The 27,535-nt window shown below is 42.1% G+C and overlaps 1 protein-coding gene across 1 annotated transcript; it reads right to left on the minus strand.

Annotated features, from left to right (window-relative positions):
- On the minus strand, window positions 1-27,148 carry LOC308481837 (uncharacterized protein). Its single transcript, XM_081014546.1, has 14 exons — window positions 26,659-27,148; window positions 21,367-21,544; window positions 18,861-18,998; window positions 18,237-18,354; window positions 17,982-18,124; window positions 17,549-17,716; window positions 16,063-16,464; window positions 11,387-11,462; window positions 9,520-9,695; window positions 8,929-9,066; window positions 7,773-7,890; window positions 7,225-7,367; window positions 5,674-5,841; window positions 1-669 (listed from the first exon to the last, which is right to left on the minus strand). The coding sequence occupies exons 2-14, from the start codon at window positions 21,532-21,534 to the stop codon at window positions 262-264; spliced, it is 2,364 nt and encodes a 787-aa protein (XP_080870672.1). The 5' UTR covers window positions 21,535-21,544; window positions 26,659-27,148; the 3' UTR covers window positions 1-261.
- Between the last annotated feature and the right edge of the window lie 387 nt (window positions 27,149-27,535).

Below are 27,535 nucleotides of genomic sequence, written 5' to 3' on the forward strand. Positions count from 1 at the left end.
TTAAATCAGATATATATTGCATAGTTTTACTACAATGGCTTCATTTTAAGTAGCGTGTCACAATGTAATAAACCAAAAGCTAGCTAATGACACGCAGCAAACGAATACAAGAAAAGCCACTTCTCTTATAAATCGGTTTCTGAAAAACCTGGTGCCCAGTAATGATTCTTCTTTCTCTACCTCTCAAAAAAGCAAAATAACAAAGAGTGTTTTTTGAGGAGCAGCTCTAAGGGCATTTGGTTCATCCATTTATTTTACTTTTCACGGAGAAGCAAATCTGCCCAAGAAAAGTATACTTTTTGTTGGGTTGTGGCGGATAAAAAATAGGAAGGGGTGGTCAGCGTTGAAATCCTCTTCCATAGGCAAACTACATAGCATTATCATACCAGCGGTTGCTGCTGCTGCTTCTGTTCCTTCTTCATTCACTTCTACAAATGACTTGTGAACAATTTTGGACACATGGAGGTCCCGGGCTCCTGACATTCCAGACAAATCTGCCTTTCCGCTGTCAAAGACATCCAGCACTCCCAATTCGGCCAAGGGAGTTTTAAGATCATAGGTCTCCTCCAGCTTAAATTTTGGCAGATGCACCCTAACTTCAGAGTTGCTGTACATTTTTCCTGGGTGTGTCCACTCTTGGAGCTTTCCTAAGGTGAGCTGCTTCTCCAGCTAGAATTTAAAGAGAGAGAGAGAGGATGAATTTAATATGCCATTGCAGCTCAAATATATCTACTTCATGTACAACAACAACAACAACAACAATGCTTTTATAGAAAGTCAGAATGGAACACTAGGGAGCATCTGTGGAGAACAGAGAAATAAATATTCAAGAAGGGTATCCCAACTTTAACTTCGTTTATCTGCACCTCAGAATGGTACCCGGTACCAGTTTGCTACCCAAGACCTTGGAGACTCACTATCTGTTGGAAGAGATAATACGATACTCAACGCAGCGTTGGTCCCATAAAAGGAAACGTCGTCTGTAGAACAGTTCCTGCTTTAATGGGGATCCGTGTATGAAAAAAAAGACATTAGCAAGTATAAGACACACAGAGATACTGATATAGAGTTTTATAAAATCTAAAATTCCACACGGAAATACTCCCAAAAGCATTTAGCCACTCCTGTGTACTCAGTGGTCTTTAGAAACTGTGGAACGGTAGGAAAATTGTGTCAAAGCAACATATTGAAGGCATTTATTTTGAAGCAAAGTCCAGCTTGTCCCTATTTGATTTCAAGTCTGCAAATGAATCGATCTGCAGATAATTCAGAGCACATGCTGAAGAAGCCAGGCGCTCTGCTTTGGTTTTCTCTGGGGCTGCGATGAGAGCCTGTGTGGAAGGAAGCTTACATTACACTTATACCGAAAACAGAGACTGAAAAGACACAGCTCAAGAACTGCCGCCCCATACCGCTGCTTAATGTGGATTATAAAATTTTTGCACTTATTTCGGCTAAAAGATTAAAAAAGGTGTTAGTAGAAGAAATTCATAAAGACCAAGCGGGCTTTCTCCCGGGCAGACATTTGTCTGACAATATGAGGAATATAAGTAATATTCTAGAAAAACTTCAAGTGAATATCAATACTAAGGCAGTCTTGATATTTGTGGACGCAGAGAAAGCTTTTGACAACATTTCTTGGAGTTTTATGAAGAAGAATCTACAGGGGTAGGCCAAGGCTTTGAAAATGGTATAGGTGCAATTTATTCAGAACAAAAGGCAAAATTAATTGTGAACAATGTAGTGACAGAAGAGTTTAAGATTGAGAAAGGGACACGACAAGGTTGCCCAATTTCTCCACTGCTCTTTATATCGGTCCTTGAGGTTTTGTTAAATATGATCAGAAAGGATCAAGAGGTTAAAGGTATACAAGTGGGAGCTAAACAGTACAAACTGAAAGCATTTGCTGATGACTTAGTATTGACTTTACAGGAGCCAGAATCTAGTACTAAAAGGGTATTGGAACTGATTCAAGAATTCAGACAGGTAGCAGGTTTTAAGTTGAACAAGATGAAAACTAAGGTTTTAGAGAAAAATTTAACTGTGTATGAGAGAGAGAAGTTTCAGGAGGAGACAGGACTAACATTGGTTAAGAAAGTGAAATATTTGGGGGTTAACATGACTGTTAAAAATGTGAATTTATATAAGGATAATTATGAAAAATGTTGGACTGAAGTGAAAAAGGATTTAGAAATATGGACAAATTTGAAGTTATCATTGTTAGGCCGAATTGCTGTGATAAAAATGCTGTGATAAAAGTGCTGCCAAGGATGCTGTTTCTGTTTCAAACATTGCAAATTTTGGATAAGATGGATTGTTTCAAGAAGTGGCAGAAAGATATTTCCAGATTTGTCTGGCAGGGCAAGAAGCCTCGAATAAAATTTAAGATACTAACTGATGCCAAAGAAAGAGGTGGATTTGCCCTGCCAGACCTTAAACTTTATTATGAATCAGCTGCTTTTTGCTGGCTGAGAGAATGGCTGCTTCTTGAAAACACTGATGTGTTGGACTTAGAAGGTTTCAATAATGTATTCGGTTGGCATGCATACTTGTGGTACGATAAGGTAAAAGCACATAAAGCGTTTAAAAATCATATTGTTAGAAAAGCATTGTTTAATGTCTGGATAAGATATAAGGACTTGTTAGAAAAGAAAACCCCAAGATGGTTGTCACCAATGGAATCGAAGGCACAGAAAAAACTCAATATGGAGGCCAAATGGGCGAAATATAGGGAAATTCTGGAACAAGATGGAGACAGATTAAAATTGCAGAGCTTTGAAAAATTGAAAAACAGAGTGCGAGATTGGCTCCATTATTATCAAATAATGGAGGCATACAATATGGACAAAAAAGTTGGTTTCCAGGTGGAAAAATCAAAATTGGAAACAGAATTGTTAGAACCAAAAATTAAGAATTTGTCAAGAATGTATAACTTGCTGTTGAAATGGAACACTCAGGATGAAATGGTGAAGTCAGTTATTTATTTATTTTATAAGATATTTATTAAGGTTTTTTGAAATATTACAGTGAAAATTAAAAAGAAAAAAGAAAAATACAAAATAAAAACAGTTAAAAACACACATATTTTCTATTGCTTATTTTCCTTTAGCTTGTTTCCCGGACCTCCTCGTACCTCCCTTTTTTGTATTCCACTTCAATTTATTGGTTCAGCAAATCCTTACCATTAGATTTTAACCCATTTATAACCCTTTTTTCATATTCTCTTAGAACATTACAGCTGGAAACAGCTTAATTACTATCCAACATCATTCTATCATTCATTAATTTTACAATATTTCTGTAAATAGTCTTTAAATTTCTTCCAATCTTCTTCCACCGACTCTTCTCCCTGGTCTCGGATTCTGCCAGTCATTTCTGCCAATTCCATATAGTCCATTACCTTCATCTGCCATTCTTCCAAAGTGGGTAGATCTTGTGTCTTCCAATACTTTGCAATGAGTATTCTTGCTGCTGTTGTAGCATACATAAAAAAAGTTCTGTCCTTCTTTGGCACCAATTGGCCGACAATGCCCAGAAGAAAGGCCTCTGGTTTCTTCAAGAAGGTATATTTAAATACCTTTTTCAGTTCATTATATATCATTTCCCAGAAAGCCTTAATCCTTGGGCACGTCCACCAAAGGTGAAAGAATGTACCTTCAGTTTCTTTACATTTCCAGCATTTATTGTCGGGCAAATGATAGATTTTTGCAAGCTTGACTGGGGTCATGTACCACCTGTATATCATTTTCATAATATTCTCTCTTAGGGCATTACATGCCGTAAACTTCATACCTGTGGTCCATAACTGTTCCCAGTCAGCAAACATAATATTATGTCCAACATCTTGTGCCCATTTAATCATAGCAGATTTCACCGTTTCATCCTGAGTGTTCCATTTCAACAGCAAGTTATACATTCTTGACAAATTCTTAGTTTTGGGTTCTAACAGTTCTGTTTCTAGTTTTGATTTTTCCACCTGGAAGCCAATTTTCTTATCCAAATTATATGCCTCCATTATCTGATAATAATGTAGCCAATCTCTCACTTTGTTTTTTAGTTTCTCGAAACTCTGCAATTTCAATTTGTCTCCTTCTTGTTCCAAAATTTCCCAATATTTCGGCCATTTGGCCTCCATATTGAGCCTTTTCAGAGCTTTCGCTTCCATCGGTGACAACCACCTTGGAGTTTTATTTTCCAATAAATCCTTGTACCTTATCCAAACATTAAACAGTGCTTGAAGTCAGTTATGATTAAATGGGCACAAGATGTTGGACATAACATAATGATGGCTGACTGGGAACAGTTATGGACCACAGGTATGAAATTCACGGCATGTAATGCCCTAAGAGAAAATTTAATGAAAATGATTTATAGGTGGTACATGACACCAGTCAAGCTTGCAAAAAAATTACCATTTGCCTGACAATAAATGTTGGAAATGTAATGAGACTGAAGGTACATTCTTTCACCTTTGGTGGACATGCCCAAGGATTAAGACATTCTGGGAAATGATTTATAACGAAATGAAAAAGGTATTTAAATATACCTTTCTGAAGAAACCAGAGGCCTTTCTCCTGGGCATGGTCGGCCAATTGGTGCCAAAGAAGGATAGAACTTTTTTTGTGTATGCAACTACAGCAGCAAGAATACTCATCGCGAAATATTGGAAGACACAAGATTTACCCACCCAGGAAGAATGGCAGATTAAGTTGATGGATTACATGGAATTGGCGGAAATGACTGGCAGAATCCGAGACCAGAGAGAAGAGTCGGTGGAAGAAGACTGGAAAAAATTTAAAGACTATTTACAGAAATACTGTAAAATTAATGAATGTTAGAAAAATGTTGGAATGAAGTTATATGGCTTTAGTAGAAATGTTATAAGGAATTAAGTATAAATAGATTAATAGAGAATTAAAGGTAAAAATAAGGTAAAAATGTGTTAAGATAATTATAGGATAGAAAACAGAGGAAGATGGAAAGGAATTGCTGAAACAATTAACAGAAGTGGAATACAAAAAGGGAGGTGTGAGGAGGTCACTGAAATAAGTGAATGAAAGATAAGATATTGAAACTGTTTGATGTGTTTTAAATTGTTTTTGTTTTGTTTTGTTAGTTTACTGTGTTGGTGTTGTGTGCTGTTTTTGTATTGTATTGTATTGTTTATTCTTTTTTTGTAATGTTTAAATTGTTGGAAAAGTAATAAATATTATTTTTTTTTAAAAAAGAGAGAGCCTGCGATACTTCTCCATCCTCCCAGCAACACAGCCTTTGATCCTGAAAAGTAAAATGTTCCTACAAAAGAGAATTGCTGCAAGGCTGCTTCATGTCTTATCCAAGAATACTCCTTCGACAATCAACTAGATAGCTCAATTGGTTAGAGTGCTGTGCTGATAATGCCAAGGTTGCAGGTTTGGGACAGCTGCATGTTCCTGCATTTCAGGGGGTTGGACTAGATGACCCCAGGGTCCCTTCCAACTCTACAGTTCTATGAAGACTCAGCTGTAATAATCAATAATATTAATAATATAGTTCAAAAATTCTGATCTCAATTTCACATGCATATACCATGAGCACTGCTACTACAGGTTGTCGTTTTTTAAAAAAAAATTATTGGTAATGTGCCATTTGAAAAAATTATTATAGAGAAAGAAAGGGAGAAATCAGAATTACCTGTTCCAGGCCAGTGGAGTTATCCTCAATGTCATCAGGCAGCAGGATTATCATGCTAAGTTTGTCCCCCTTGTAAGGAAGTTCCAGGACACGGCATTTACACTCAGGAATATATCCGAAAGGAAGCTTCTTTTTCAGAAACATCATCTTCACAGTCGTCTTTTCCTTCTGGGTAGTTTTTAAAAAAAGGCACAACTATGAGCATGCAAAAACATATTGCAGGTAAAAGAGTATGTTTAGACACCTAAGAGTTCGTGCAAAGAAAAAGGTTCTTTCCAAAACTATGTTAACAGTTGTGCTGAGGGTCCTACTCAGAAGAAAGCTAGATTTGGGTCAATTGGGACTTACTCCTAGGGTTAAGTGTGCAAAGGAATGCAACCATTCACACTGTAATCCAGGCATGTCCAAAGTCCGTTTCGGGGGCCTAATCCGGTCGGTTTAATCCGGCCCCTGTGACAGTTTATTTCCTGGGGTAAAATCCTAAAAAAACCTCAACAACTTCAATCCTAAAAATTGTCAACAACTTTGGTTGGCCCCCACAGCCCTTCACTTCATCAAATCTGGCCCTCTTTGAAAAAAATTTGGACACCGCTGTAATCAGTTCATGGCACACTCAATATTGCTTTTTGTCATCTAAAGGCAAAGATAATCAAGCAAGCGAATTACTAAAACCAAATTTGTTCTTTTCAGCTGTTCTCCTTCAAGCACTGAAGCTGGCCAGTGGAAACTGAAGTCCAATAAAAGCTCAGTAAAATATTTTTAAATGAAAATATTGGTTCAAATTTAATAGTTTCCATTCAGAGAACACACTGGGTTGAATCCACAGGTGTCCTACCATGTTTGGGGTTTTTACTCCCAGTCATGCACAAATAACTTTTACGTGTTTTAGAGCTGCTAAAAGTATTACCAAGTTGACTATCACCCTTAAACCTAAATTTTGGGTAGCATCCGACTAAAGCATTCTCTCAGTGTAAGGATTTCCCTCCTCTCCTCGCACACCCCATACCCTCCCCAGATGTGCTCCAAAACCCCTAGAACAAATTTATGGGGCACATGGGAGGGGAGGACAAGTGGGGAAGTCCTGCTGCACAAAACAGAAATCCTTGCACTGATGCAAGGACTCAGCGCTACTTTGGATACAACTCTTTATAAGACTGTCGCGGGTGGCGCTGTGGGTTAAACCACTGAACCTAGGGCTTCCCTATCGGAAGGTCAATAGTTCGAATCCCCGCAACAGGGTGAGCTCCCGTTGCTCAGTCCCTGCTCCTGCCAACCCAGCAGTTCGAAAGTACGTCAAAGTGCAAGTAGATAAATAGGTACTGCTCCGGCAGGAAGGTAAATGGTGTTTCTGTGCGCTGCTCTGGTTCGCCAGAAGTGGCTTAGTCATGCTGGCCACATGACCCGGAAGCTGTACGCCGGCTCCCTCGGCCAATAAAGTGAGATGAGCGCCACAATCCCAGAGTCGGTCACGACTGAACCTAATGGTCGGGGGTCCTTTTACCTTTTTAATAACAGTACAGTGGAATGTATGGAATATAGGCCTTTTGTTACCTTACTGAGTCTAAAAGGGAGTTCCTCAGTGTCCTCCTCTTGAAATTTCTCTGCCCAGCTGCCTTTGAAGTAGATGGCATTTACCAAAACAAGTTTGGTCAGTTCATTCAGTGAGCCTTCGGATAACAAGTCACGTATTTTACCTGGAAATTGAAGTTACAGAACAAATTAGCTCTGTAAGAACCAAGACATTGGTTCAGACATGACAGGAGGCTGTGGATAACTGTGGCTCAGTGGCTTGTTTTGCTGCTTTTGTTAAGCAAGCGTGTGAATATGCCTGAAACTCATGCATATCCTGGGCTTATTAAGTCAAGATCTGACTGGAGACAAGGTAGGGCAAAACAAACGAAGGAAGGAAGGAAGGAAGGAAGGAAGGAAGAACAAACCCTGGTAGTCCTTCCTAATCATTTTTTTAAAAAACTGAGGTAGTTCAGTCAGTAAAGCATGAGACACTTAGATCAGGGTTGTGATCTACAGGTCCCTGTTGTTCCTTTCAACTTTATGATTCTATGATTCTCTAAGTTGAGAGTTTTCCAGGCACCATTCACCTTCTGTATGATTCTCAACCCACTGGTTAATTTGCTTTCGTGCATCATCTGAAGCATTGAGAAAATCCACTGAGGCTAACTCTGCTCCATACATCTTCTGGGTGCTAGCCAAGAAATCCTGGAGAAATCACAGAAGACAGATATCAATGTACAAGGGGGAGGGGGGTATCACCCATCTGCGGACTATAAATTGGTCTTCCCATTCCTGGCTGGGGGTGACAGTTACTTTTGTTGGCATCGTTCATCAATCTATTGAAAGAATGCCAGTTATCTCATAATGCACCAATTAGTAAAAACACCCAATTCCCAGTTTAGGGAAGTTTTAAACATTTGATGGTTTACCCAGCCAGATGGGTGGAGTATAAATCATCATAATCATCATTTTTTATTTGTATGCCGCCTTTCCACAGTTAAAAAAACAATGCTCAAGGCGGCTTACAGCATGACAAGATTTACATAATTACAAAAGTCACAAACAATAAATAAACCACATCAAGAAAATACACAACCAAATGGGAAACAATTACCATCAAAATCTGAAACTAAGAATACAGCATTAATATCAGTTTAAAGTGACATAAGTAAAAAATAACAGCAATTTAAACAAAAAACAAAAACAAAATGGAGCCCTTTCTGCCCAGCAGCAGCAGTGGCGGCAGCAGTCCTTTATAGAGCCCGTCAGGCCCCGCCCTGGGCCAGGCGGTGAGTGGCAGGACTGGGGTCCTCAGGCGCTGAGCAGTAGTAGTAGTTTGGGTTTTTTCCTCATTCTGTGCAGAAGTTCCTGTGGAAAAGTTCTACCTACTCTCCTTAACACAGAAGATACAATCTGAAAGCGTTCTATAAAAGTTGTTTCAACACAAATGAATGTGATGTTGTAAACGAATTTGAATGTTTAGCTTTATCCAGGAATGTCAAACGCAATAAAGCTGGCAAAAAAATAATAATACCCACAACCTACATGAGGCAGCACTTTGTTTGTGAGCTTGACATTTGTGGCTTTTAAGGTTCTGATGCAGCAGTTTCATAGCATACCAATTCTCCCAAATGAAGAATTACAACTCCACCGCGCCCAGTTCCACATCTAGGGAAATAAAAAGAAAATCTCTCGGCCAGCTAATTTTGCAGAGTTTCGTTTATATCCCAGCAATTAACTTACTTGCAAAAAAGCGTAGGTCTTTTCTCCAAACAGCCTATTAGCAAGCTTCAATGTATAGGGTGCTCCGCTCTTGTTAATGTCGGTATTCAGTGCCTGGAATCTTGAGTGAAGGTCTTCCATGACATCAAAGTGAAATGTCTGCACAAGGGAAAAGAGAAGTCCTAACTTATTATCACTAGGACCAATCAAATAAATCTCCCTGTGGAACACCCTCCCACCAGATGTCAAAGAGAACAACAACTACCAGACTTTTAGAAGACATCTGAAGGCAGATGCTTTTAATGTTTGATGTATTACAGTATTTTAATATTTTTAATAAATTACAGTAAAAGGTTTTAGGACATGGAAGGAAAATAATTAGCTTTATTTCCCTGTTGTGTTACTATCATGATGGGGGGAAACACCACTGCAATGAAATCATGGACTATAAACAGCAACATTCAGAATATATTCTGATGCATAATTAAATTGCAACAAAACTGCTCCTACTTTGTGGGATATTAAATGTAAAGTTCTTTGAATGGTTAAAGTTGAACCACCTTAAAAAAATAGCCAGAAATCAAGATAAAACCTGAAAAGATTTTTGCTGACCTTTGAGAGTTGTGTGGCTGTGTTACCTTTAGCCCCCAAGGAAACCATGGCGATTGCAGCAGATATGCTAAGCGGTGAAAAAAAGATGTTGCCTGTTTTGTTGGCTTCACTGAACTTTTGGAAGAGATCAAGGGCAAAATGTGTGTTTGCGTTAGCCAGCTTCTCCATGGTGGAATCTGAAAAGCATGAAAAGGAAAGAAAAACCATGTCACTTATTACTTTTGACCAACACACACACACAATCTATACGCAGTCAGGAAAACAGGAACCTGACTTCGGCAGACGTGTCACAAAATAACAAATATAGTTATGGTCTCTCTCTGCCTCTGTCCACATCCTTTTTGTGATAGTAACGTGGGGCAGCAGCCTGGTATGTGCAAAAAGGGCTCTTTCCCCAAATTCTCTTCAAGTTAATAAACTTTCTAAAATCTCCCTGCAACCACCAAGTACTAGATCCACATGACTGAGCTTTGGGAAGCTCAGCAACCTGTCTTGAGTAGCCTCTAAATGCAACTTTTAGGCACACGGACATCACAGGTGAGCGACAATTTAGGAGGGGAAGCTGCCTTGCAGGCTCCCTTCCAACTCTATGGTTCTAGGATTTTATTATCAGCCTGGCAGCCAGAGAAGAAGGAAGTTCTGTTTGTCTCATTCATGCCCAGAGGAAAAACTCCACCTGCTGGTTTTCTGTTAAAGTGGTTAAACTCTGGACTCCTCCCTCTGCCAAACAAGAAACCTGAGCTTCCCAGCTCTTTCCCTGACAGTTTTTAAACAGCTGTATGATGGGGAAAAGATATCAACAGCAGGAGCTCTTCTCCATAAAATCTGCGGCATGCAGGATCTTAAAAACATTTTTAATATTTGATGATTTACTATGTGCTATAAACCGCCAGAGTGGCTGGGGAAAGCCAGATGGGCAGGGTAGAAATAATAAAATTATTATTAATAATAATAAATCTCTGCCTGCAGGTTTAATCACTAGTATATTCAGGCCATATGAAAGCCTCCAGTTCAGATCCACTACCAGGTAGTGTAGGCTGCAGAATGGGCATAGCCAGGGGGAGCATTTGCCCCATCCCCTAAATCAAGTAAATAAATAAAAATACTTAACTAAAAGTAGAAATCATGGAAAGATTTTGACAGATTCCACACCCATCCCAGCACTTGGGGTCAAAAGAAAGTAATTTGAGTGACTGGGGAAACCCAGCCAGATCCGTAGGTTATAACTACTACTACTACTACTACTAATAATAATAATAATAAAAAGAATTGTTGAGACATTTCATTCCGAACCTGCTAGACAGAGGGTGATGGCTGGTGGGTGTCCTAACCCCCCTCCAAACATAAATCCTGGCTACGTCTCTCTCTCTCCTCCCACCAATAAATAAATCCTGGCTACGCCCAAGGGCTGCAGTACTGAGTTAGATGACTCAGAATAACGTAGTTGCCAAAGTTCCTGGGGTTGGATGACCCTAGGGCAGAGGCGTCCAACTCCCAAGAGACTGCGATCTACTTACAGAATTAAAAACTGGCAGTGATCTACCCCTTTTGGGGGGGTTCAGGTCAAAGTTGTTGCGCTTTTAGGGAGGAAAACCCCGTTTTTGTTGACCTGATTTTAGGCAGGAAATGGAAAAGGTCGCTCAGCGGAAGATCAATAAGGATCATGCGCGAATAATGCGCGAATGGAGGACGGAGGGGGGGGGGGCGCACGGCAGGATGCTCTTTTGCAAGCGCTAGGAAAAGGAGCCCACGATCTATCGCGACCAGTAGATCGCGATAGGCCTACTGGACATCCCTGCCCTATGGGAATCCCCTTCCAGGTTTACCATTGGACGAAACATCCTTCTGCCCCAAAGCGCAACTTCACCCTGCCGACGAGCTTGTCGTTTCTGTTCCTCCTCCCTCCCTTTCTTGGGAAATCCCAAGCCCCCAAGGATCGGATGTTAGCAGCTCCGCCCAATGCATCCCTGCTTTTCTTCTGCAAGAGTTTTCTAAGTACAGCTTTCCCGTCTTGCAGCGCCGAGAGGGGGCGAAATCTGGCAGCCATCTAGGCTGTGCGCCCTTCGGAGCGCGCAGCGCCCCTCGAGGCAAAGACGCTGCGCTCCCTTCTCCTCCTGCCACGACTGGGCCAGAAATTGTGCTTTTTCTTACCTGTTGGGGGCAAGACCCAGAGCCAAGTTTCCCGGGAGCGTCAGTCACCGTCGAGGGAGCCCCGCTCTACTGAAAGAGGCTGGAAGGCAGGGCGGAGGGAAGCGCCCCGGGCGGGTCTAAAGCTGCGAGGGGAGACTGAAAGCGGAGCAACGCCTTAGGCGCCGCCCTTCGACGGAGGGAACCCGGAGGGCGCTCGACAGGTGCGACGGTGCGGGAGACCAGAAAGAACCTTTCTCTTGATCAAGATGAGCAGGTGACAGCAAAGGTTGCAAGGTTTTTAGCCGGGGCAATCAGAATAAGATCCACTATTTGACTATGGATTCAAAACCCTAAAAAAGGATTTTATATAATTGACTTTTTATTTCTATTCTTTGTATATCGTATTGTTGTTTTATTGCTACGGCCGATGGCTGAGGCAAATAAAGATTCACCTGGTCGCATGGGCGTGCCGATTTTTTTCCCCAACTTCCAGGTCCCCAAAATGAGGGGCGGTCAAAGGCTGCGACTGTGCCTTGGGAATTCGGAAGACCTTTTTTGGTTAAATTAATGTGATTTATTCCTGCATTGCAGAGGGTTGCGCTTGATGAGCCTTGCGGGGATCCCTTCAAACTACGATTCTATGAATTTAGTTTTGCTCGGTAAGGAAAATGTGTGTAAAATGGCATGGAAACCATTACAAATGATGGCCAAATCCTTGCAGTTATATTACATATTATTAGTATGATGAGTTATTCTTCTATATCAATACCGGACATTTCCAGAAGGCAAAATTAAAATTATTTTGTTTCCCAAAAGCTTCATCAAAGGCAGAATTGATCGCGGGGGTGGATTTCTGAATGGTGTTTTGTCTTGGATCTTAGGCAAGTGAAGATCATGGGATGTCCTGGTTTTTACTTTTTGAAATATGGCAGCCCTACTCATCAGACGTAGGCATACCAAGCAAAAATAATAGATCTTAATTCCTCACACCCAAAAACATGTTTTCCAAGACCCCACAATGAAGAAATTTGCAAATATTATGTTCTGCCCCTAAAATGACACACTCTAAATTGCCTGCAGGAATTAGGAGAAAAGTGCTGGAACTGAAGAGATGTGTTAATTGCGGGGGCAGGGGTTTGTATGTGTACTATTGCAAGGCTTAAAAGTTGGTGTTACTTTGCATTTTGCTTTTGGTACCAGGAGATTATTTGGAACAGAAGCCATGCCACCCTGTACAAGGAAGACTTTTGAAGAATATAATCGGTGGCCACACCTTGTGAGAAACAGCGCGTCATTTTTAAACTTTTTGTCAGAGATCGTTAGGATTGTCTGACGACATGGTAAATTAAGATAAGGTTACCAGACATCCCCGTTTCCCGGGGACAGTCGCCAGATTTACAAATCAGTCCGCTGACAAAATACATTTAAGTTGAAAAGGGCCCCCGGATTCATTGAAAAAAATCTGGTAACCTTAAATCAAGACATACCATAGTTTGCACAATCACGTTCAGAATCGATTTCCGCCTGGATCCTTATTAACTATGACAATTGTGTAAAACACTGTGACACAGGTCCAGTGCCGGATTAACCTATAAACTAAGCAAGTTATAGTTTAGGGCCCCACTCTCTTGCCCCCCCCCAAATCTGGATGTACATTTCCAAAATATAAAAAACAAATAAAATAAAACCTACATACAGCAAGTGTTTTGTGTTGTGTAGGCTCCTGTGATGTAAGTAATGGGTCCATAAATTACCATATAGCATATATTCAACACATAAAAACAGTGACAATTTGTTGTTGACAAAATGACAGCTGGATATGTAAACGGCCCCCTGAGAGCCAGTGTGGTGTAGTGGTTAAGAGCGGTAGTCTCGTAATCTGGTGAACTGGGTTCGCGTCTCCACTCCTCCACATGCAGCTGCTGGGTGACCTTGGGCCAGTCACACTTCTTTGAAGCCTCTCAGCCCCACTCACCTCACAGAGTGTTTGTTGTGGGGGAGGAAGGGAAAGGAGAATGTTAGCCGCTTTGAGACTCCTTCGGGTAGTGATAAAGCCGGATATCAAATCCAAACTCTTCTTCTTCTTCTTACCTTCAGTAGCTTAGGGCCTCATCAAACCTAAATCCGGCCCTGCACAGGTCAGTGCCAAGGGTTTACCAGGTAAATACAGCCAGTGTTTTTCAGGAACAGAAATCCAGACACAGAGGGGGAAAAGTACAACTCAAGTTTTGCTGATTACTGGTGGAATGCACTGACTCCAGATTCCTCCACTTACTATGCAGTATACAGGGCATTCTCCCACTCACTGCCACAACAGGGAATAGAATTACAGGTAGGTTAAAGTGGGTTGTTGCCTAACTTGACACCTTCAGGAAGGAGGAAGGGCTGGTCATCTAGTTTTCAGGTAGTAGTAAGCCTTTGACTGGCAAGGCATCACCAATGGAACAAACACACTGATCAGCCTGATCATCTGTCAGCCTGATGATAACTGAAAATGAGGCTTTGTAGAAGTAACATAAGTGAGGCTCATTATGTTACATCGTTCACTCTCAATTACTGTGGACTTTTTTAGAACTCCTTTTTCACTTTGAGCAACATCTCTTCCCCACTCACTTGCAAAAAAAATAAAAGGAAAACAATTAATGGCCTCATTGGACCATTGTTCCTTTTTAGTTTCAAGCTGTAGTCACAATACGAAAGCTGCGATAATGCGCCTAAATGTATTGGGTGAAATAAAGCGTGCTCACATTACTGAATTGAACAGTGCAATGAAATTCTTTCTTCCAGTGTGTTACACAGCTCTTTCAGCACAGCTTCCAAAGCAGGGCAACGTTACTAACTTAGAAAAATAAAAAAGCACCCTTAAGACAAAGATTGATTAGTATATTCTACGACAGAAATGGGTACGGTAGAGGCATAGCCTCAACTCAAAACCCATTCAGCTGCACTTGTTTTGGAAGAATGCACCGACATTGTTTGTGTGCTTTTACACAGATCCAATTCATGCTAGCACATTTTTTGTGGGGGAGGCACCCCACTAAACTTTCCCAGGAGACGAAAACAGAGTCACATTGAAGAACAATTTGCCAGCGACAAGTACCAGGTACAGAGATTGTCCCTGATAAGGAGACTGCTGAAATGTTTCTGCAGTGCTTCACTCGTCTCATTTTTCCGCAAGTGGGTGCATCTCAAAGGTCATATGAAATTGCTTGCGTGCTAGAGAAGAGGCAGCATAAGCCAAGTACTGTTGGCAGTTGTAGCACGTTCAGCTTAAGCTGAATGGATTGGCAAATGCCACACCCAGAGAGAGGACTTCACTTGTACTCATGCGGAAATTAGTTGACTGACTGTTTACACATGTTGTTGGCAACCAGTGTCTTAAGTGGGGAAGAGACTGGTGACGTTGGAGCTACGGGGTCAGAATAAATCTCGCCCTGAGCTGCTGTTTAATTAATTCAGTAGCAGTACAATCAGAACACAAAACAATTTCATTTTTATTTTAAATCCAATAATACATGAATCGATATCCATTCATACATAAATGTCACTTACAGGTTGCCAAGTCAAAATTCTGTGACTACTTTTTTTTGCATGTAACGTCAAAGAATAATACACTGTAGACCGAACATCATTCATACTTCTGCTTGTGCACTGCATTCTTTGCAAGGCCAAATTTTTCTGTGTGTTGTAGAAATCATTGCACTTTTTCAGCGTTGCAATGACTAAATAAGGCTCTTCATTTTCACTTTGGTTACCAATATCTTAAATTTATATGCTCGTGTGAACGCCAGAAACTGGTACTAAACAATTGTGTTTGTTTATAACATGAGGTTATACGGTAGGATCTCCTTTGATAGAAGCTGGTTTTGGTGGTTGCTAATACCTCTTTAAGAACAAAACCACCTCCCCACGCCCACCCCGAGGTATCCTATGAAAATAAAGGTCCAGAAAACAAAATGGACCTCACAAATATTCGCACTTGAAGCAAAGCTGCCTGATAATAATAAAAAAAGAGCCCTCTACGTTTTTATTAAGAGCGTGCAAAAGATGAAGAGGTGTGCAGTTAATAAGATCTGCTGCATCTTCACCAATATTGCTAATGGTCTGTGATACAAGTGCCTCCTATACTAAATAAGGCACACACAATGCATCAATGTGCATTAGGAGTAGGGTTTAAGGAAGGCCACAGTTCTCAGTTGGCCCATTTTAAGATGTGATCCCCTTATGCACAACTGTTAATCAAATATGAATGGAGTTGGGAAAAGCTGTCTCAAGCAGAGGCATAGCAGTGAAGACTTGGGATTAGACAATATAACTTCGAAATAACAGGATGAGAAATCGAAAATTTGATATACTGCCAGCAAGCTGTGGCGGGGAATGTTTGTGCTGCACATACAGGACACCCATTGTTCAGGGAGAGCAAAACCTACCATAGAAGAGAAGGCTTTGTGTTTTGTTGTGCCGAATGAAGAAGAGAAAGGGATGGTCGGCTGTGACACAGGGCACAATCATAGCACACCGCAGTATCATAACAGCAGCAGTAGCAGCAGCGGCCTCAGTTCCCTCTTCGTTTACCTCTACAAAGGATTTGTGAACAACCTGAGACAAAACCAAGTCATTGTTGGGAGACATCTTGGAGAAATCTGCCTTGCTTAGGTCAAACGCCTCAGCCATTCCCATGCTGCTCAGAACAGGCTTCAGGTCGTATTTTTCCTCCAGTTTAAATTTGGGTAGAGACAGCTCAACTTCAGTTAGGTCCATCATCTCAGGGTTAATCCATTCCTTGAGTTTCTCATAGGTCATTTCTCTCTCCAGCTAAAAGACGGCAAACACAAGGCATTCAAGGAAAAAAGGAAATCCTGGCTGCATATATAAATCCTCACATTTCTTACATAAAACCATTTTCACTGGATTCTCGGTGAGTCAAATGACTCCATATACATGACTTAAACAAACTTGTTTCACAATTGCCCTGTCTGTCCAGGTAGAATTCCTTTCTGCTCAACTTGCTTTTATGCCTTCCATCTTTCTGAACAAGACAGAATGCTGGCAGACTTAACTATGCTTATAGAAATATAAACAGCTATATTACACATATATTGCTCCTTCTGGGGTAGTTTATCCACCTTTGGTTCCTACCCTGCACGCAGCTCTCACCTGTGGCTCCTAGAAGCCACAATCTGGGAAATGTCTTTGACTGGCCGGCTAAACCAGGTGAGGGTAGCCAATGGGTCTCAAACCCTCAGTGTGTTAGGGACTTGCCCTGCAAGCAAACATAGGCTCTGGCAGATTGAGTGGAGAAGACCATAGTGGGTGCAATGGTCGAGAAGGCAGTTAGTGCTGTAGAGGGAAATGAAGGGCAAATGCAGCTAATCACCTGGGAAAGTAGCCCATCTAGGAGAAAGGAAATTCTGATCCTAAACCTCCACTGTCTTGCAGGGTAACTTCAGGAGAAGAAAGGCTAAGGAGTAGACTCTATACAAATCCAGAATGGAGTCCCTAAGATGCTTGGATGGAGCCTTGCACGCCTCTTTCCAGCAACTCCTGCAGCCAAACTGGTGCCAAACATATCACTCTGCTTTCCTTTGGACATCAGCAAGGACGAGAGGGGCCCCCTGTTGTCTGGGCAGCCCAAGATGTCTATACACACTGCCCAGGTTAACACCCCGGGGAGGTCACTTTGGCGCTGCTGGCATGGTGGTTTGACTTCACCCCTGGAGGCACACTCCATTGTCTCTCAAGACAGACAAATGCCAACAATGTAACATGTTACACTGGGCACTTGGAAGAATCACGTAGAAGCTGGAAGAATCTTTCTCTTGTCGTGTACAGCGACCAACAAGGGCAATTTTTACGGGCAAGAATTTAGATGGTTTTATTCTCAGCAACAATGCCTCACCTTTTCCAGGCCTGTAGAATTATCTGCAATCTCATCAGGAAGCAGGATGATCATGCTGAGCTCGTTATTAACATAAGGAATCTCAAGAATTTTGGTGCGAAGTTCTGATATCCATGTCATGTTGAATTTAGCTTTCTTGAACATCATCTGCACTGGTTTGCTTTCATTCTGCAAATGGAGAAGAATTTCGTTTTAAGCATATAATCTTTTCTATTGCTTGAGCTGCTTTGCACCTTGTTTACTGTTCATCCTCTATTGTCTCTGCAAAAGAATGTCCTTAGGACATGGTGGGAAGGGAAATCCTTGCTGGTCAACTGATGAAAGAAAAAAACAGGAGGAGGGAACACTCCAAATATCAGAATGTGTGTATTTAATCAAAACGATAAAGACTGTGTGCTCAGTGATGTTCTTCACATTATTTCCCACCTCATACCTTGCTAATTTTGAACGGCCTTTCCTGTGTGTGATCTTTGCAGAACTGATTTGCCCAATTTCCCTTGAAATAGATAGCATTCACCAAGACCAGCCTTGTACTGGAGTCAATTAGTCCTGGGGCGAGCAGATTTTGGATTTTACCTTGAAGAGGGATTAAAGAGCTGTTTTAATAAGTACATATTTTTTAGACACAAACTCATATTTTAAGAAGTGAAACTCAGACAATATGGAAGCCCAAGAATTTGCTACTCACTTGCTGTCTGTTCTTCCACCCAATTATTAATGTATTTCCTGGAATCCTCTGATGCTTTAATGAAGTCTAGTTTCTCTAGACCTGCTCGATAGAATTTCTGGCTGGAGTCTATGAATGACTTAAACAAATATGTTTCAGAATTAAAAGCTATATATGGATCTGTATATATCATATACACACAAACTTTGATTTCATTCAGGTTTTGTCCCACAGAAAAGAAAGGGAGAGAAGGATGTTTCTTCCATTTTCAGATACCGAAAGATGTGAAACACATATGCAGATGCTTAATTTAACTTCAGTTGATAAGAAAAAGCTCATGGCATGTGCAATAGATTCCTATCAGCCAAAACAGATAAACTGAACCGGACCCAAACAAACTTTTTTTGCTGAAGAATACACATAGCAATCCTTGTCTTGTTATTATATATGAGAGTCCTACATGAAAGGTCCTTATGCAGGATGCTAAATTCTTACCAAGATTTGCCCCTGTATCAATCCTGCTCAATGCAGGCGGGATAGTGACTGCTTAGGTGCGTTTCTGATCTGCGACAGAACACGGTTCACTATCAGAACAGAGACCACCACTTCCTGTTTTCTAGCATATTTGTAAACCATGTAACTTACTGAAATAAACTCATAGGATGTTTCTCCAAAGAGCCTGTTGGCTAGCCTAAGCAAGTACTTGGTGTCTGGCTTGTTGATTTCAGAAATAAGTTTCTCGTATCCCTGGTGAAACTCGATGTCGTTGGTCACAGACAGCACCTGTAAGATGATAAATGGTTAACGGATAATATTAAGTAATTTAAATACAGAAATTTATCCATGTACTCCTAAAAAACCGTTATCAGTTGAAAATCCATGTCTTTTAGCAAACAAGGGAGTAAAATATATAAAACAAACAACCATTGTAACAATGATTTGTTGGGGGGCCTTACCGTTTGAGGAGGAAAAACAAAACAAAATCACAATGAGATTTGATAGTAATAAAAATGAAGAAGCAGAAAGCAGATTGTTCCGTTCCTGTTCAAGATTTCACAAGACAAATATCTGAAGCAGTTAGAACGGAAGCAGGCAAAAGAGAGTGACTATTAGTTTTCCCATATTCTTTTCAAAAAACAATAACAAAAACCACATACTAAATTGCTGGGTTTTTATCTTCCCCCTAACAATTTAACTTAACTTTCTAAATAAAACTGGGCTGTCACGTTTCAGCATGGGCCATGTTCTTCTGTGCAAGGACGGAGTAACTAAAATTTGATGATGCACTGAGAATTGAACTCTGGGCAGTGCTAACCAACCATAGCTAAGGAGCAACCTGCTTATCAGGAGCTCAGGAAATATTTGGGACAGCCACAGCAGAAACAGATGCACGCAGCTGCCAGTAGCCTAAGAAAAACCAACAGGGCCAAAGAACCACTGCAATTACGGAGAAGAACCTCCCTGCAGCGGGAAGGTATTCTGGGTGTAACAAGAAATACTTTTCACGTAAGTCAACTTTATTCAAGACGACAAGCTGGGCACACAAAACTAAGTGTCCTTTGTCTGGGGAAGAAAAACATGGAATCTAAATTTGCTTTTCTTTTTCCGTTATACTGGTAATACCTGCTAGACAAGAAAGAGAAAGCCCACATGTTCCATTGTCCTTCTTTGGTACTGTTTTTGTCGATTTAGCAGGACTGCTCCACTTGCAAGTATCAAAGAGACTGTAAATACGTAAGTGGTGGCCTTAATTTCCTTAGGTGGGCTGTGCAGGCCTCGTCGAATAGGCGGCCACAAACTAAATTCAAGAATTCAAAGCATGGTGGTTTTTACTTTGTTTTGTGTGAATAGGAATTCTTCCCTATGGAACCATGACCTAAGTCCAGTTCATGTGTTACTTGCACATAAGGCAATTGTGACTGGGGAATGGGGCCGTGCTATTAGATCCAACCCCAATTTGCAGACACTTCCCAGATCAACTCGGTGCATAAACTCTTGCTGGGATGTAGGAGTTCCACGAGACTGGGACATCCACATAAAACCAGAAGCTTGTGCGTCAAGGCTTCAGACAAACACATGCAATGCAGGGTGATTGCAGGAAGCAAAATGATGTCAGCCAAGTAGCTAAAAATGTGGCCCTGTTCCCCATTTACCATGCAAGTGCCTGACATGTGAGTAATTTGTGAACCGGGCTACTGCCTTACGGAGTTAATTGCAGCTTGTGGAGAAACTTGTTAATTACAACTTGGGGTGTAGGATAATACAAACTCCCTATGTTATAAACATTCCAGAGGTGTGATAAACAGCAAGCAAAAGCTGTAAGAAGTCCCCTTTCTCAGTGTTACGTTCCGCAGAATTTTCTATTGGGGAACAGCATGTAACCTTTTTTACATTCATTGTATTTAAAAGACACAACACACACATGCCCACATCAATACACCATGCACTGCAGAAGGCTCAGAGCACGCATCTCTATGCTAGGCCTGTTTTGACTCTATGATTACAGGCTGAAAGTGAATCATTTTCAGATCACAGTATGTGTTACCTCCCAACCCCTTCTGTATGTCTAAATCACTCAATCCTAAACTAGCTTTCTCTAGATTCAGCGCAATGAGCTGTCCTCCTTTAGGGCCAAACAAAACTTGATGGCATTCGCACACCAAGTTGGCATTGGCTTTTTAAGAGTAAATAGTGCTGGGGTTGTGGGGATCATCTCGCTTTACCAGCCGAGGAACCTGGCATTTGTCTGCAGACAGTTTTTCCAGGTCATGGGGCCAGCATGACTAAGCCGCTTCTGGCGAAACAGAGCAGTGCACGGAAATGCCGTTTACCTTCCTGCCAGAGCGGTACCTATTTATCTACTTGCACTCTGACGTGCTTTCGAACTGCTAGGTTGGCAAGAGCTGGGACCGAGCAACGGGAGCTCACCCCGTCGCGGGGATTCGAACCACCGACCTTCTGATCGGCAAGTCCTAGGCTCTGTGGTTTAACCCACAGCGCCACCCGCGTCCCTTAGTAGCCTTAGGGGCCCGCTAATAAATGCATATTTAAGCCTGACCTGCTACAGAGAAAAAGATGCATCATGCATGCCTCATTTAAGAGTCAAAACTCAAGCTCCCCGCTCCCCTTAATAGTAATTATCTGGATATACCTTTGCCATTTGGGCTGCAGTGTTCCCTGCTGCACCCAGAGAAACCATCGTCAAAGCAGAAGAAATGCTCAACGGAGAAAAAAACATGTTCGCTGTATTATCATTTTGACTTAGCTTCTTGAACAGATTGAGGGCAAAGGCACTGTTTGCTGCAGTGAGGCGGTCCATGTCTTATAACCTACGAAACAAGCACAGATAAGACACTCACCCAGTTTGTCCGCTCGGAGGTCACTTTTACAAGAAAAACAAAACAAAAATAAGCATTTGTTTTCAGATCCCACACATGTGTCCTAAGGGCATATCAACCTGCAAGTCCCAAGCTGGAACATATTAATGCTCTCCAAAAGGCCACCCACCCACCGTTTTCTGGTGTGTGTGTGGGGCTGCAGCCCTCAGAGAAACCGTCAATCACATGCTACATTTCTTTAGATGCCCAGGATGAGAATAACATTCGCCTTCACTTGATTTCTAAGAAGATCAGCTTTAAATTAAAAGTCTATTGCATCTTACATGCAACATTACCCGCTTTGGGACATAAAAAGAAATAGAGGGAGGGAAAGCATCATTTGAGAGCCTGTTGTCCCTCCCCACTGCATAATTCTAGCCTCAAAAACAGGACTATTAAAGCCTCAGGTCGCAGAATTAAGTTAGCAAGCCAACAGCTATAATAGCCTGACTTTCGCAATTAAGTCTATGTTTGATAAAATGAGTCCTGAACGGGATCAAGTCCTGTTTGATACTGGGCACACTAAATCAACCCAGCCCCATGAAATTCACATCTGAACATTTTCCTGGCATGAAGATGCAATGGGACAAGCTTCGCCTGCTGGATTTATCTGTCTTGGAGGTTCAGAGACACAGGAACTCTGCCATTTTTTTTCTGGCTGGCAGAGCTGCCAAGCCCAGGTTTTCTTGTTTTTGAAACAAAACAAAACAAAACAAAAAACAAAACAAAACAAAACAAAACAAAACAAAACACACAGCACTCTTGCCAAGCTAGCACACATTTCCTTGTTATTTAAAACCAGAATTTTGGCATGTGCTTTTTCTTCCATCACAGGGGAAAGGAAAGGAAAGTGAAGCCTTCAGAACTGCTCCAAACTGTGAACCTATTTAAAGGCACAGAAAAAAATCCTTAGGGAAGCAATCCCAAATGGCTCTGATCTCTCTGCAAAACATTAGCAGTCAGGGAAATACACAACTCTCATACAGACAGGGCTAAGCAGGTAAGAAAAGCTATACAACACATCTGTTATATATAATATTTTTTACCAGACGACATGGCTGAGGATTCACTGTAATTAAAATACATAAGGGTATAAACTTAGCAACCTAATATCAGGATTACTCAGGAGGTTCGTTTAGTTACCACGCTGCCAATTTCAAGTCATCGCAGGTCATCTCTTTATTCTAGACAAAGAGGAAAAGCTATCTCTTGTATTCATTATTTAGAATGCTAATTCACTGTATGAAACAACGCATTTTTGGGCATGGAATATTTTCCACAGAAAAGTACAGTTGTGGAAAACTCTCTGCTTCACGTCAACAAGCCAGCCTGTAAACATACTGGGACACAATCCACAATGTGGTGCTTGATGCCACTGACTTGAAAAGAGCACTGATCCTGCAGAGTTGGTGTCAGCCGGCCTTTGTTTATCCTGATTCCTTTAAAAAATAATTCTAACATTCTAAAGAATACACACACACACACACACACGTGTAGAATAATTAACTTGGCACCACCTTGTGAATTCTGAGTGGTTATAATACCGTAAATAAGGGAACCATGAAGATTCGCAGTGTGATTTGAGCTTTTGAGTTACAGAATACATACTTATGCTGTATTTTATTTTTTTTAAGTGAAATCCTTTGCTATGTTATCCAGATTCTTGTCCAATGCCTTTGAAAGCAGTATTTCCTAATTCTTTTGGTACGTTTCCAGTTATAATATATCTCTTTTGTTCATTACGAGACACAATGTTTTATACATTTGTATTGAGGACCGTTTAAAAAAGAACATGAAAAATATGCTTCTGGTTGAAGACATGGCATTAAGCCCTGTCTTCTGTTTGCTTTGCGTTGTAACAGAGACAGTCTTCTCAGCCTTGAGCCAGGCCTTCTACGAAAGATCTCCGATTACACAGAGGCCGCCTGGGACAGAGAAAGAACGGATGCTCTCTCTTTGTATTAGTGTATACACAACCAAGCAGTTCTCTGAATTGGTCTGCGGTGCTAGTTCTGCTTGGAAAGAACTCTAGCTTCAGGCGTGGAATTGTACTATCCAAATTTGTTTGTTCCATTATTGAAGGAGGGTGGGTCACCTTCTCCATTCCCCAGAACACAGATCCTTCCAGGGAATGCCAGCGCTGGGTGCAGCCAGAGGCAAACGTAGGTGCGGCAACAGGTGTGACTTTTACCTTTGTACTGTAGGTTACATTCCAGCCACACAAAGTGACAGGGATTTCTACACCCATGATGCATTTGTCCAGGCAAGCAAGAGGCATCAATCATCACAGTGCAAGGACTATTCCAACCAGGAAGAAGAACTCAAGAAGAGGTCCAGAGTGGGACCAGTGAGGGTCTTGGCCTACTGATGGAGGGAGGGCCGAGATATAGAGATGGTTGAGGGGCCACATTATAGGGCTCCACACCTCTGGTGTTATTTTACCACAATAGACCCACCGAGAGCTAAAGCACTCCAAACACATCCCTAAAGTTATTCCTCCCACCCTCAACAAATTACCTTACTTGATTGGTTGGTTGGTTTTGGCAATCAAGATCTACATCCAGTTCAGCCACACAGCTACAAAGAGGCTTTGCAAAAAAAGAGAAAACCCTCCACAAAGCAATCAAATGGATAAAAAAGAAGCAAGGTGAATGGCCCCATCTGCAGTGTGTGCTTAAAGCAGTATCATAACACTTTAAAGGAGTCTCCAGCCCCATCATTCAGCCCGGACACCGAGGTCCTCCTCCAAGGGCCTTCTGGCGGTTCCCTCACCGCGAGAAGTGAGGTTACAGGGAACCAGACAGAGGGCCCACCCTGTGGAACGCCCTACCATCAGATGTCAAGGAAATAAACAACTACCTGAGTTTTAGAAGACATCTGAAGGCAGCCCTGTTTAGGGAAGTTTTTAATGTTTCATCTTTTATCGTGTTTTTAATATTCTGTTGGGAGCCACCCAGAGTGGCTGGGGAAACTCAGCCAGATGGGCAGGGTATAAATAAATCATCATCATCATCACCATCATCATCATCATTATTACAGCCATAGCTTCCATCTCCAAAGAATCAAAGAAACTGTACTTTGTTAAGGTTGCTAAGAGACCCCATTCCCCGCTCCCTGCAGAGCTACAAGGCCAGAATTCCTCAGGGAAGAGGAACTGATTGTTGAAGTACTCTGAGTGCTCTTCTGGACAGAATCTGGATGCTCTTACAGATGGTGGAGAGAATGTGGCCAAGTTCTGCTTCAGTTTGAAGGGCACAGCAGCGGAGGCAGGCTTTGCATTATTACCAAACGCTACAGGAAGAATCCTTGCTCAGTTGTGCTCAAGGGATGCCCACGAGGCAATCTTCATTTCAGCAGCAGTCATTTGCTGTTGCAATGGTTAAAACACAAAACCTACTGCAAATAACCTAGAGATCTTACCAATAGATCTTAAGCTGCCTTCTGCCTATTCCTAGAGACGGCAAAGTATACAAGACAAATAATTAGAAAGTCTTATGGTTGGTGGGTTGTTTTTTTTTAAAAAAAAGAACTCTTAATTACTATCCACCCAATGCTTGCCAGTTCAAAACTGCCTGATTAAAATAGTATCTGTACCATAAAGGGATTTCCATCTCTTGTTTACTCTGACAAATTGAATGCATTTAAAAACAGAAGTATTCCTTCCACATTCCACAGCTATTTAGAGATTTCGGAGCAAAAAGAAACAAAAAACAACCGGTTACTACTCCCTCCTGCCTTGAAAATGCACCAGTGTCTGAAGATCAGCTGTTTTGTCATAGTAGTATTTAATGATACCAGGATACACAATGAGAAGTTTCCCAGCCTCTCAGGGAAGGATAGGGACAGAAGAGGAGCCACCCTCACAAGGCTGGTGAATACGTCCAATGGAAAACTATGGCTCTGTGTTGGCACATAAGCTGCACATCCTTCCTGTGCTACAAAGTCGGTTCCTCTATTTGTTTCGCTCCTGTGTGTTGGCAATGCAGTTGCTACACTCCTCAGCTGGGTGTCGTAATTGACAGCATGGCATGCCAATCTCTGCCAGGCACCCCACTCTTTCCTAGCTGCTGGGAGGCTCCCTGCTTAACCGACACTTTAGAACCCAGCCTAAGGTGTGGGCAGGAACGCCAGGAATGCCCTTTAATTTATTTCCAAGGAACAGGTAGGAAGTCTGCTGCATCCTAATAAGCAAGCCAATAAAAGAGTTTTAGGAATTGGTTGCTGCACATGCACAATGAAAACTCATTAAAATCCACTTCTTCCATGCTCTGCAGGTGATTAAATTTTTCAGTGCAAATATAAAAACAAACAAACCCAACAAACGGCAATCAAGAACAGGCATCAAGGTGGGTTTTATCTCTCCCCCCCCCCCGCAAAGCTCCTGTGCGTTAACAGCTGTGCACAGAAGGCAGAAATCCAGCAGGTGAAGCCTTTCCTATTAGAGAAGCACAGTATGGAAAGCCGCAACTATTGAATTTCTGCCTCTGTCATGCAGCTGTTCAAAGCACAAAAGCGCCAGTCCTACAGGTGCCAGTCTTGGACAACACTCTGGACCCACCCAGATTACTTTCAGCGCTCCACCTCAAGAAAGGAAGTCCCAGACGCTGCTGCCAAGCAATCCACCTGGCTTGCCCTTTGCAATCCAGTAAGCAACGACTTCAGTTAGTAGTTACCACTGACACACACACACACATACATATATATATATTTACTGCAGCATCAACTTCTGAAGGCAAGAACCTGCTTTTATTAGTTATGGTACAACGTTTTTTGCAAGCATATTTGATGTAATGGACTATTAAGTTCCTGGAAGTTTTTTTGCGCGCAATAAAGCTGGCAGCCTTTAAGACGCTCCAAGAACTTTCGTTGCGCGCAAGCCACTCACAGCACGCTTACCTTTCTGGAAGTTAGGATCAGATATTGATTTTCTTCCTCAGCTTACCAAAATAACAGCAATCCAAGACGAGGCAGCTTTTAACCACACACACACAACATCAGGAACCCCCCTTTCTTTTAAAGGACACGCAACAGAGACAAATGGCACCCCAAAGAGAAGAGGACTGTACCGGGAGGAATGGGCGCGGCTGTTACGCACGGATCGCAGGAAGGGCTCCGGCTGCGAGCAAAGAGAAGCACCGAGTGGCGACGGGAAACCAGAGAAGGGGAAACGAAACCATCCCGTCCTGCCAGGGGAGGCGCTCCTGCCTGTGACTCAGCCCCTGACTCAGCCGCTATCCAGGAACCTAATAGGGTGGCGAGGCGGGGGGGGGGGGGGAAGGAGCCGCAGGCTCGAGCCCCCCAAGTTTGCTGCCGGCTTCCATTGCCACTGAGCATGTGCAGAACGGCTCGCACATGCCCAGGAGGAGGAAACGAAGCCGCTGCCCGTTGCCTTTGCCGGGCGGCACGCCTTTTTCCCCATCGCCGCCTGCTTTTTCCTCGGAGCAGGAAGGTGGCGCTCCGAAAGCGCAATTGCGCCCTGCTCCGGTTGGTTGTTGGCGCGGCAGAAGTAATCCCCGCAGGCTTACTCCCGAGTAGCGGCGCCTGGCTGCGCAAACCCGGGGAGCCTGACATTAATACAAACAATGCAGTCATAGGGTAAAGTTTATATTCTTTTACTGTGTGTCAGCTTGGATAGATTCTCTTTCTATTCGCTGATAGTTAAATGTTTGGGAAAAGTCAGAAGCCCAAGGCAGTATAAGTTCCTCAACTAAGTTTATTCAACATTTGTCAGTGACAACAGCTCACTCATAGGAACACAAGAACCAAACTGACTGGACAACACCATAATAGTCCCCAGCATGAACTGACCGTTGACAGTTGAAAGAGCATGCGCTTACTTGCCATTAGAACGTTCGTCCATAGCTGTCAACTTTCAGATTTGAAAATAAGGGATCGGCAGCCTCGAAAATAAAGGATCAGCAGCTTCACCTGTCCCTGGGACAG

Source organism: Podarcis pityusensis (genome assembly GCF_964106645.2).
Source record: "Podarcis pityusensis genome assembly, chromosome: 7".
NCBI classification, from domain to species: Eukaryota; Metazoa; Chordata; class Lepidosauria; order Squamata; family Lacertidae; genus Podarcis; species Podarcis pityusensis.

What these genes read in the sequence shown, in the direction of transcription:
- LOC308481837 (XM_081014546.1), bottom strand. Translation starts at nt 21,534, where the DNA reads ATGGACCGCCTCACTGCAGCAAACAGTGCCTTTGCCCTCAATCTGTTC. An exon ending in GGTGGAAGAACAGACAGCAA is followed by an intron (nt 18,125 to 18,236) that starts GTGAGTAGCAAA and finishes TCCCTCTTCAAG; the next exon opens with GTAAAATCCAAAATCTGCTC. An exon ending in ACTCCACTGGCCTGGAACAG is followed by an intron (nt 670 to 5,673) that starts GTAATTCTGATT and finishes TTTAAATTCTAG; the next exon opens with CTGGAGAAGCAGCTCACCTT.